Source organism: Pezoporus flaviventris, unplaced genomic scaffold, assembly GCF_033815535.1.
Source record: "Pezoporus flaviventris isolate CSIRO_AGI_PZ_B2104156 unplaced genomic scaffold, CSIRO_AGI_Pfla_v1 ptg000078l, whole genome shotgun sequence".
NCBI lineage: Eukaryota > Metazoa > Chordata > Aves > Psittaciformes > Psittacidae > Pezoporus > Pezoporus flaviventris.
Window position 1 is genome coordinate 8,504,874 of NW_026892626.1, and position 12,212 is coordinate 8,517,085.

The window sequence follows — 12,212 nt, forward strand, 5'->3', positions numbered from 1 at the left end:
CATAGTGGTCTTACCAGAACACCATAATCATGGATCCAAAGTCTGCACCATCCAGTCATTCCCAGGAACATCCGGAGCTCCTTGATGGTCGATGGTCATGGAGTTTGGCAAATGGCTTCTTTTCTAACAATTCCAAGTTCTCTCCATTCTCCTGTTACTTCATATCCTAAGTAGGAAACTTGGGTTTGGATTAGTTGGGCCTTTAGTTTGGATACCTGATAACCATTCAGTCCCAGGAAATTTAATTATTCCACCGTGCACTGGATACATTCTTCCTTTGTTTCTGCATCAATTAACTAGTCATCCACATACTGTAACAGAGTCTCCATCTGTGTAGATGGCTTCCATGATTCCAGTTTTCCAAAAATTGTTGGACTGTTTTTAAACCCTTTAGGTAATACCGTCCAAGTTAACTGAGTTTCCTTTCCTGTGTCAGGATTTTCCCATTCAAAAGCAAATAATTTTGGCTTTCTTTGGCCAATGGTAAGCAAAAGAAAGCGTCCTTTAAATCCAAGACAGCAAACCATTTGTGATTATTATTCAATTTAGTCAGTAAGTCATACGAATTAGCTACTACTGGACGAATATCCTCTGCAATTTTGTTGACTGCTCTGAGATCTTGAGCCAGTCTGCTCAAATGTTGCTTCTCGCCCTAATAAAGATTTTGGAGAATTTGGCATGCATAAAAGTTTATGCATTCCTATTTGTTTTCCCAATTTGTACTTTAAAGGTTTCAGGAAGAAAGCCTCTTTTTTTTTTTTTTTCTCTTTCCCTTGCTGGCCAATAGGTCCCACATCTGTAACAAATTCTTTCCTCTCTGATTTAGCACGAAATAAGTTGCTCCTGTATTCACTAAAATTCCACTTTATTTTCTCTAGTGACTGGCATTTAATTTAACCGGTGGATCTGATAAGGTAGATTCCCGAGGTCCCTGTTATTCCAGTTCCAATTCAGCCGTAAGAGCCAAACCATGCCACACCCCCTGCCCCCCCCTCCCCCCCCCCCCCCCCCCCCGGCAGTCTCACTTCCAGCGTCCAAGCTCCCCATAGCACGCACACCGACCCAGTTCCACAGAAGACCCCACTCCCCCACCTCCGCCCAACATCCCTCCTCCCACACTCAAACACAGGAGCTGCTCGAGCTCCTCTCACTTCCACCTTAGTTTTCCCTTTCTTTTTCCTCACAGTTGCCCACCCTGCTCTGCAGCGGCTCCAGGCTCCAGATGCCTGCCTCGGCAACAGCACTTCTGCTTTAACCCTTTATTAAATCTGAATGTGGATCTGCTGCTTGTTGCCAGTGACAGCAGTCTCTTCCTCCTTATCAATATCTGATAGATGCAGAGGGTCCTCCTCTTGGAGGTTACCTGTGATGCAGAATTTTCCAACCTATCTTCCTGATTACTCTAGGTTTTTCTTAACTTTAAACATCATTCCCCCACTATCACAGGCTGAACAACATCTCTCCAACTTAGCTTTCTAGTTTTCCCTGTCCTTTTCTGAAGCCAAAATTAAGGAATCTGGCAGAGCTCTATTAATTTTGCATTCAGTCCGTCACGCCGGGTGGTTTCCTCAAGTGAAAAACATATCTGCATACATCATTTCATCCCATTTTACTTGCCCCCTCAAAACAACATTAATTGTAACAATGTATTATAGTTCAGAGTTCCATTTTTAGGCCATTTTTCCTGATCTACCAAAGTATACGAAGCCCACCATTGTTTACAGTATTTTACCGTTTTGTTTACTGAGCCCACAGGAAACCCTCCCAGTTCTTTCCAGTGTGCCAAAATGCACCCTAAAGGACTCTTTTTCAAGATCTCTCCGTTCTGCTGATTTTCCATTATCAATCTCGCATTCACACACACACACACAGGATCCCACAGACACACTCCACACAGTTACAACACATTGAGACAGAGACTAAAATTCAACCAACCAAACAACAATAACACAGTTATAACATCCTGCCGCCAATACCAAAATCACAAGACGAAAATCATTACTGTAACAAGCCACAAAGTAAGTCAAATACCAATAAGACCCAAAACCATTTCACAAGACACTCCCTGTGTTTTATAGGACCCAAACCACAAGATGCCCCCTGCTTCTTGTGGGTGTATACCAGCAGCCAGGTATATGCCTTTACCTACCACCTGTGTATTGATACACCAAAACCTTGGGGCAAGCACCTGCACTCTTTACCTCGCGTAGGACGTCTCCTCACGACTTACAGGTATCCCCTTTACCTGGTTCAAACATACCTGATGATTCACTAGTGATGGTCCTTGTCTGCCCCTGCGGTGATCTCAGTGGGGGAGTCCTCCCAAGAAATCTTCGGGGTGCCCAGAAGAGTCCCGTCCTCAGCAGGTCCCATAGCCAGACAGAGATTGTCCCATCTGGGGTGCCAAACTGAAGCATGGAATCAAACTCTACGACTCAAAGAGAGTTATAAAGCAGTTATGTTTCTTAGGGCGCAGGGTGTAAGGGGGACCGCTCCTCCTAACTTGCACACTGAGGGGTTAAGCAAGCAGATATGTATTGCACACAAACATGCATATTCATTAGGTTCCCGAGAGTTTGGCGGGGATATTACAATTACTTTAGGAACTCATTATGATAAGTCTCCTCAATTTTGGTGCTTGCGCAGTGGCCTCTGATGGTCGTGGGCAGGGCTCTTCAAGATGCAGTAAGCAGTCTTCCTCAGGGTGCACTTTTCACCTTTGGCACAGTGGGATGCCCCAGTAATCACAAAAGTAGCTGAAACCAGCCGTATCTGTAAGTTTCGGATTGCTGGCAAAGATTTGGGCAAGTGTGATCTTTGTACAAAATTTATGGCAAACAGAACAGGATGGGCAGACAAGGAATATCCTAAGCTGGCAGATGTTCAGGAGTCACTGTCTTCCATCTAACTAATAATTAGAAGGATGGTAAGAAATAATTCAGTCATAAGAAGGATGGAAAGAAGTACTTCACTCTTGTTAGCAAGACTACTAAATTCTGGTATCACACCACAGGCTTGCAACACAAACATTGTTCTCTATCTTAGACCTAAGTTAAGCTAAAAGTATTTTAAACCCTACATTTTCCAGGCACTTGCTTTCCTTGTATCACCAAGGGCAGCTCCCCCCTGTGCTCGGACAACGGTGCGGCCTCCCCTCACGGGTAGGTCACCTAGTGCGGAGTGTCCGGTGTGGGATGAGGTGCCGGCACTGCCAGAGGCTGCCCCCGCAGGCGGATGCCGGCTCAAACGTGGTTTTGCTCAAGGCTGCATCACCTCTCCCAAGTGCTTCATCTTCCATTACACAATGAGCAACATATATGTAATGGCTCTGAAAGGAATTTTATGCGGGAATGATACTAAAACCATACAGGCACATTTGAAAGGCACTTCCAGAGCAGCTCCAGTTCCCTTGGAGAAGCACAGGAAGTATTGCTCTTGGATTTATCCCTTTGATACCTAAAAGATGGCACTCCAAGTGTAATCTGGTAGAAGATGAAGCCGCAGAAGTCACAACTCTGCTTTACAGCATTCCTGTATGCTGTACTTACACTGGCCCCTCCATGGGGCTTGGCCACAGCAGAGACCATGGCGATGGATTACACCCACTCAAGACACGGCATTATGACAGGGAATATCTTCTGAAATACCTGTACACACGGAACTGTGCCTGTGTAAGAAAACAGCTCTCTTTTCAGATGCAAGATGCGAGAAGGTACGTAAACATCTGCAGCACAGCTTTTGAGAATAAACCTACAGAGGCTATGTTTTCAGGCAGCACACAAATCAACGTGGTGGTAGCTGCAAAGGATGACCCATAGTGCCACTGATCATTTCGCTGTCGCAGTGAATTTATAAGCAGTGTGTTCCGAAGCTCACTCAGGGGTCACACGGTGTATATTGGCAAGACAAGCTTTGTACAATGCCAGTAACATACCTGCTCCTTTCTTTAGCCTAGACCCTTTCCAGAGCCCATCCTCCCAGCAGACAGCCCCCCTTTTCCCCAGGTCTCTCTTACCTTGGGGCTGCACAGCCTACATGAACTGGGCTCTCTCCCTGACTGATCTCTCCCACCTCTCCTTCCTGCAGGGTGCCCATGTCAACTCCTCTCCTTCCAGTTCTCTGTCTGGGGTTTCAGTTAGTACAGGCGCAGACTCTACTGCTCTCCACTAGACCCAGTGCTGCTGCTTAGAATGCACCCCCGAACTGTCATAAGACATTACTTATAAATTATCATTAGTACCTTATACATTGTTTATTGTATGTCATATAAATAAACTCAAAGATATATGGTATAAAAAATAAAAATATTGACATGTTCCAAATATATAAACACTTTTAGAAATCCAGCTTCTTATTTTGAAGTGTTGAGTCCATTTTGTTCAGTAAGACTGCAGACTCAGAACTGCCAGAAGGACAAAAGTCAGAAGATGCTGTGAAAATAAATACATGAAAGTTGACACTTTAGGGTCCAAGACTTCCCCAAAAGTCCCACATTGTTTATAACCTAAGATAAGTCGACTTTGGAAATGATCAGGTTTTCTGACTAGTCTGCTACAGATAGCTGCAACAGACACACTCCAGACCCACCAGTGGCCATGCAGCCAGGCAGCATGAAACTGTCTCAATTCAAAGAGATGTCAACCAGCACAGAATATCTAGGCATTCTGGGAAGCACCCTGCTCACTATTCCCAAGTTTGAAGCCTCGACTTTCAGAGCATGTGTGTGAATTTGTTGTTTAAACTAACCTCCAAGACAACAGTCTTGCCTAAACCAGTGGGCATTCTGCAAAGGCAAGAGAGGCAGCTCCCTAGAGCATAGTTCACCTCTAGGGTCATCTTTCTAACCAAGAAACTGCCTTCACATGAGTCTGCCCAGCAAACCATGGAAAACTGGCTCGCCTTAGCCAGGAAGGCACAAACGCAACTACCAAATGGTCAAAGCATTTCTGAAGGGCAAGTGATAGTAGAAACTAAAAAAAACCAACTGCTTGCTCCCAGCTTTAGCCAGATTGCTCCTTCCCATCCCTGCTGGGACACTTTGATTAAACAGATTTACTGCACATATATATTTGATTAATCAGCAATTTGAGTCCCCCACCCCTTTTAAGATGGGGAGAAAGATCACACCCCTTAACCTAGAAGGTCTCCTGCCTTTCCCAATACTGTCTGTGCCACATTGTCAGGCATGACGCACCTGACAATGTCATCTTCTGGTTCCCCATAGAGCAACATTTCCCCTTCTCGCCTCTCTGCGCTCTCCATTGCAAGCAGTATTGCTGTTTAGTGCTGGAGATTAGACAACCTGAAAGGCAAAACCAGAGAGAGGTTTTAGACGAAATCTGCCTTCATGAAGGAATGGGTCTGAAATGCTGAGCCATACAGCAAGCAGCCTCTGAGCTGCTCCACCAGGCAGGGTGGTGAGGAGCAGCCATGGGCCATTTCCACGGCACAGCAGGCACTTTCAAGGAAGCAATCTTGCTTGTTCAGTTCAAATACCCCAGCAAACCTCAACACTAAAACCACCCAGCTCACCAAATTTTAGCCTGAGAGGATACCTACAACACAGCACACTGCATTTGGTTTCCCACTTCAGGATGGCTCCTGGCTGAAAATGATCAGAGACCTTCACATTAGCTATCTGCACCGAAATTGTGAGCAAGCTGCTTTCCACTAGTGCTACCAAACATTTCATCCAGTGCCAGACTCTGAAGAGTCAAAATGGCTGCTGCAGATGGCTCCTGCTACCACGCACACTCTCCTCTCCTGCCTAGCAGGGTTAACTTGAAACCCCAGAAGTAACTGAGTTCTCCCTCCTCTTCTGCGAAAGGAAACAAACAAAAAAATTCTCCTTGGATGTAGCAGGACACCCAAAGATCAAACAAGAAGCAGGAGTGAGACACCGGGCTTATAGCTGAGGCTTCTCTTAAGCAGAAATCCACCCACCTCATTTACAAAATGGACCTGTAATCAGCTTTATGCAGAGCAGCACCATCACCTTACAGGCAGCCTTGCCAGATCAAGAAGGAACTAAGCTGCTTCCTGGCTCTTGGAAAGCACTCACTGTAAGAGAGCCAACCCTCATGGTCTCTTATTCAAGGTCAGCCCCCTCAGGGCTAGAATGTTGCAGAATTACTCTAAGAGCAGAACCATAGAGTTCTGGAGGACTGTGCAAGCAAGGCGGGGAGTGGCCCCCACAGGTGGCCGGAGACCGGACCTGGGAGGAGAATGTGGAGGAAGCTGTGGGGGGCTAACCAATACTGTTGTGCCAAGAAGGAGTGGCTGAATACCACTCCTATATATGTGTGAACTGCGTCACAAATAAAATGGAAGTTGCTTATCACCCATATTGGGTTGGCCTGTCTGCTTCTCCTCGCCGCTTACAAATGGCGCCCGAACAGGGACTCGGAATACAGGGCCCCGGTCGACGGGGACCCGGATACAGGGCCCCGGACGACGGGGACCCGGATACAGGGCCCCGGTCGACGGGGACCTGGAACGGCGAGTGAGCGGCGCCGGCGGCAGTGGCCGGGAAGCGCGGGCAGTGCTGCTGCGGTGGCGTGATGGACCCGGATGCTTGGACTAACCGAAAGGAATCCGCTGTTGGGGCGAACCAGACACTGCTGCGTCGGGAGGCCAATCCGGAGACTGAGGTTACAGGACGACCCAGAAGAAGACGATCCGGAAAAGGCTGGCCATGAAAATGGACCGAGAGGTAGCCCTGGACTTATTACAGTGCTTTTTATAAAAGCGGGGAACTGAGCCCTGAACTTTTTACAGTGCTTTTTATAAAAGCGGGGAATTGAGCCTGAGACTCTAAGGCAGCTAGCAGGTCTGGTGGCTCTAGGGGAGGCTAAGGGATTTTTTGCAGATCCTAATACAGTATTTGAGGAGAGTGAGTGGCGAAAGTTTGGTGATGAGTTATTTGACTCAATGCTTAATGATGATAAAACGGCAAAGAAACTCGGTAAACCTTGGAGAGAAGTGATAAATTGCATAAAAAAATACAAGGCGGAAAAGAAAATTGCCGCTGTAGCAACAGAGAAGCTAGGGACAGACGTCCCCGGTCGGTTAAGGCCGGGGGAAGATTATAACTCGTTTCCCCCGACTTGCGGGGCTCTGCCTGTGCTCGGAGCGCAGGGTTTTTCCCCCTCCCTCCTCATCAGAAGGTGCAGCAGAGTGATACAGAGGGTTGACCATTGTACAGGGGGGTTGTACAGGGGGGTAGTACAGGGGGGTTGTACAAGGGGGTTGTACAGGGGGGTTGTACAAGGGGGTTAGAGGAATTTGTTTAAACAAAAGGACTATCTGTTGTAAATGCCTGCTAAGCAGAACAGAGACCTCCGGTCCTGTTAATAAGCAGATGCCTGAATCTGCTGATAAAGGGGAGAAGCAGAGGATTTACGGCTGGGACACTGATCAAACTCTACTGATAAAGGGGAGAAGTAGAGGATTTACGGCTGGGACACTGACCAAACTCTAAGGCCACACGTAAAGACTAAAAAAGGTGAAAAGTGCAAGAAGAGGAAGACTCATTTACTTCATCTTGAGACCCCTGTCCATGACCAGAGGGGGCACTGCGCAGGCGCAGAGGACCTTCTGGCTCATTATAATACGAAGCAGGGATAGGACATGAATATGTATAGGCGTATTGTGCAACCTTATGAATATATATAACTTTAGAGAATAAATGTAGAGGGAAACAACACTGAGGTACGCATGACTTTGAGGAATTATCCCCGTGCGTCTCAGCACTGAATAAAAAGCATACCTACTTTACAACTTTTAACGAGTTGTGGAGTCAATCCGCGCATCAGGAGGATGCGCAACTCCCTGCCCCCCCACCCCCCCCAGTCGAGCTCTGAGAAGCAGAGCGATTCCGACAGCAGGGACTTTGAAAAAGACAGAGTGTGATAGAAGGTATACGCATGATAAATGTCGAGGAATCCGGAAGAAAGAGGGCGGTATCCCGGTGCCGGATCGACTGGGACGCCATTTTAAAATACGCAGTAGAAAATAAAGACTACGCCCTAACGAGAGATCTGGAAGATCTGCGAGCCTTCCCAGTCCGGTACGAACCAGATGGACTGGGAGGAACACAGGGAACCCACTATGCCCTAGATTGGAAATTTTTAACTCAGTTACGAAGTACGGTGAACGAATCAGGACTGCACGGTGAGCCCACTAAACAGATGTTAAGTTATATTTGGAGTGGTACAGTGCTATGTCCTGAAGATATTAAGGGTATAATTAGAATGATAATGACACAAGCGCAGCAGCTATTGTGGCAGGCGCATTGGCAACAGCTCTGTGACAGATCATCAAACCTGCCCAGAGGCCAAAACGACCCGCTGTTTGGTGTTACTACAGAACAATTGATGGGAACTGGGCGATTTGCTAGTGCGGACATTCAGGTGCAAATGGGACCAGATGTCTGTCTGGAATCCATGCGTACTGCCCGGGAAGCCATGCAAGGAGTGCGCACGGCGCCCCCTATCCCCTCGTACATGTCCATTAAACAGGGAAAAGATGAAACATTTGCTGATTTTGTGGACAAAGTAACCACAGCCATCGGCTTAGCAGACACTCCGGATTACATGAGGGGTCCGCTGCTGCGCCAGTGTGTCATGGAAAATAGCAACGCTTATACAAAGAGCATTTTAGTTACCCTACCCGCAGATGCCACCATAGAACTTATGTTAGAACGCATGAGCAGGGTGCCAGTAGGAGCTCAGGCACTACTTGTAGAAACTGTTAAGGAAATGGGAAAAGAGCTCAGGCACAGAGGGAGGCAGCGCAGGCTCAGGTACAGGCTTTTGCAGCGCTGGGTCCAACGTAGTGCCGGCACAACCAAGAAGCGAATGCAAGCCGCAGATTCGTTGCTACAGATGTGGCGGAAGACACTTGAAACGGTACTGCAGAAGGCCTGTTTGGTGTTCTAACTGTCACCGAAATAGCCACAGCACAGAAGCTTGCAGCTGCTCGGGAAACGGACAGATGAGCGCGAATGGCCGCCGCGCGCAGATAACAATTGCGGCCCCTGCTCAGGCCGCCACCCAGTGGTCAGCGCCAAGTGCGACACCGTCGGCTGCCGCCCAGTGGCCAGCACCAAGAGCGACACCAGCAGCCGGGAGCAGCTGCCCGCAGCCAACCTGCAGCCCGCCACTAGAGGGAGCCTCGGCCTGGACCTGGCAACCGCAGTAGATGCGACCCTCATTGATCAACGGCCGCGTAAGATCCCCACAGCAGTCCGAGGACCACTAATGATAAATGGACAAGCCCATGGAGCATTGCTGCTTGGGCGATCCTCCAGTGGACTGAAGGGTCTGTTCATATTACCTGGACTGATTGATGCAGACTTTACTGGAGAAATTTGCGTTGTAGCTCAAACATTATTTCCCCCGATTCATATCCCTGTAGGGAGCAAGATTGCCCAGCTAGTCCCCTTGCCACAATTAACTGCTGCAATGCAAGATACTGGTTCCTTGGCCAAGCGGGGGTCCCAAGGATTTGGCTCCACGGGAGGACTGGTAATGCTAACTGTCCCAATGACTACCAGACCTGTAGTGGACTCCACATGGTCTCGAGGGAACGAGCGTCTAAATTTACCGGCATTACTGGACACTGGAGCAGATATCACCATAATAAACACTGACAAGTGGCCACACTGGTGGCCGTGTCACCCCACCCTGGGTGGAGTTGAGGGCATTGGTGGCACTGCTTCTGTGTAATGCAGCTCTGATTTAATACAGGTGGCCGTTGAAGGTCAGGTTGCTTCTATCTATGCAACCATTATGCCGCTGCCCACTGGGGTGAATGCCCTAATCAGCCGAGATGTGCTAGACCAGCTGGGACTGGTGCTGACTAACCAGCATTTTTAGGAGAGGTCGCTGCACAATGGACTTTCCCGATCCAGCTCACATGGACTACTAACACTCCGGTGTGGGTTGAGCAGTGGCTGCTGAAAAAGGGAAGTCTGGAGCAAGCACAGCTTTTAGTACAGGAACAATTACAACAGGGACACCTATGACCTTCCATGAGCCCCTGGAATACACCAATTTTTGTTATAAAAAAGAAATCAGGGAAATACAGACTGCTACAGGACTTGAGAGCTGTGAATGCACAGATACAAGCAATGGGTGCCTTGCAGCCAGGTTTGCCCAACCCTGCTATGCTCCCAGAGGGTTGGCACCTGCTGGTTATTGATCTTAAGGACTGTTTTTTCACAATTAAGCTGCATCCATTAGATACTGCACGATTCGCTTTTAACTTGCCAATGCCAAATAAAGCAGCACCTTCTCGCCATTTTGAATGGACAGTACTGCCACAGGGAATGAAAAATAGCCCTGCCCTGTGTCAGCTATTTGCAGCCAATGCGCTCCAGCCCCTTCGCCGGATGTGGCCGGGAACATTAATTTATCATTATATGAACGATATTCTATTCTCCCAAAATCATCCCTTCACGACGGACCAAGAGATTCTACTGGAGCAGCAACTGAGCAAACAAGGACTCGTTATTGCGGCTGAAAAAATTCAGCGCGGCCCTGCTTGGAAATATTTAGGTTGGCATATTACAGAAGGCCAGGTGCGACCACAGAAACTGCAACTTCACATTCAAATCTCGACCCTACATGACGCACAGCATTTACTTGGAGATATACAATGGCTGCATCCTGTCGTGAGCATTTCAAACGATGATATTGACACTCTGAGACCCCTGTTGCAGGGCACTGACCCAGCACGACCGGTGTGACCCACATCGGAACAGCGGCTAACCATCCAGCGCATCAGCACACAAATCGTACAGAGATGGGTTGACCGTAGAGACCCAGACCTTCCTGTAGACCTTACAATACTACAAGGCCCTAAGCAACTCTTGGGTGCACTGACACAGTGCAAAAAGAAAAGGGGGGAGGAGGTGAAGATATTGGAGTGGCTTTTTACTGCTGTCCAGCCCAAAACTACTATTCAACAGAAAATAAAAAATTTAGCAGAATTGGTTCAAAAGGGCCGAATGAGGGTGTTGCAATTAACGGCCCAGGAACCCGGAACTATTTACCTGCCAATAAAACGGCAGGATCTTGAGTGGTATCTCCAGCACTCACAGGCGTTACAAATCAGCCTGCTGTCTCAGGCTGCGGACCTTAAGGTAGAGCAACTGCAATCCACTACCTTGCGCTGGATCAGCCAGCAAGAATGGATCAAGGTCCCAAAAAGGACTGAGCGCCCGCTGGCCAATGCAGTAACGGTTTTTACAGACGCTGGAAAGAAGTCTCGGCGCGCCGCTGCGACTTGGATCCAGGGTGACACATGGCACCAGCAGATACTGGCCGCGGAAGCGGAGGACTCACTGCAGACTTTAGAGCTAGCGGCGGTTGTCTGGACCTTCTTGAACTGGCATCACACAGAGATAAATGTAATCTCTGATTCTATGTACGTCACAGGTGTGGTTCAGTGTATTGAGGATGCTCGGCTCAGAGAGTGTCGAAACCGGTGGTTGTTTGACCTGCTGCGTCAGCTGCAGGCAGCCATTCATCAGCGGGAGTGTGCTTACGCCATCATCCACATACGGAGTCATAAATGGTCACAGGGGTTGGGGGAAGGCAATGACAGAGCAGATCAATTAGTTTCCATTGTTGCACCCCTGAGTGACTTCATAAAAGCCAGAGAGGCCCACAACACCTTTCACCAGAATGCTAAGGGACTATTCCGTCAATTTAAGATTACGATGGAGGAAGCAAGAGGCATTGTCAGGGCCTGCCCCAGCTGCAGCCATCATGGACCAGGGCTGGGAATTGGGGTGAACCCTTGGGGTTTGGGCCCTTGTGAAGTATGGCAGATGAATGTCACACACGTGCCACAGTTTGGACGCCTTAAGTATGTGCACGTCACAATTGACACACATAGCAGATTCCTGTGGGCCACGGCCCAGACAGGAGAAAGGGGTTCCCATGTAGTGCGGCATCTAACTAGCTGCTTTGCCGTTATGGGAGTCCCTCAGCAAATAAAAACGGACAATGGGCCCGCCTATGTAGGTGAGAGAATGCGCCAATTTTGTCAAAAATGGGGAGTCAAACATGTGACTGGCATTCCCCATTCGCCAACGGGACAGGCAATAGTTGAGCGGGCGCATCAAACCCTGAAACGGTACCTTGAAAAGTTCAGTGATGTTCGCGACGTGCAAGAAAGACTAAGGCGCTGTTTGTTCTGAACTA

General features: G+C 48.3%; 1 protein-coding gene across 2 annotated transcripts in view; it reads right to left on the reverse strand.

The window, feature by feature from the left end:
* The window catches only part of LOC133279591 (heme oxygenase 2-like), a 230,566-nt gene that overhangs the window by 70,436 nt on the left and 147,918 nt on the right, over positions 1-12,212 (reverse strand). Inside the window, exon 1 of one of the 2 annotated variants that reach the window (XM_061473450.1) lies at positions 5,195-5,302. The exons of the other annotated variant lie outside the window; for it this stretch is intronic. Coding sequence (XP_061329434.1) covers positions 5,195-5,262 — 68 coding nt within the window. The 5' untranslated portion in view covers positions 5,263-5,302. Of the gene's footprint in view, positions 1-5,194; positions 5,303-12,212 lie in introns of those variants that run through there. 2 annotated transcript variants of the gene reach the window in all.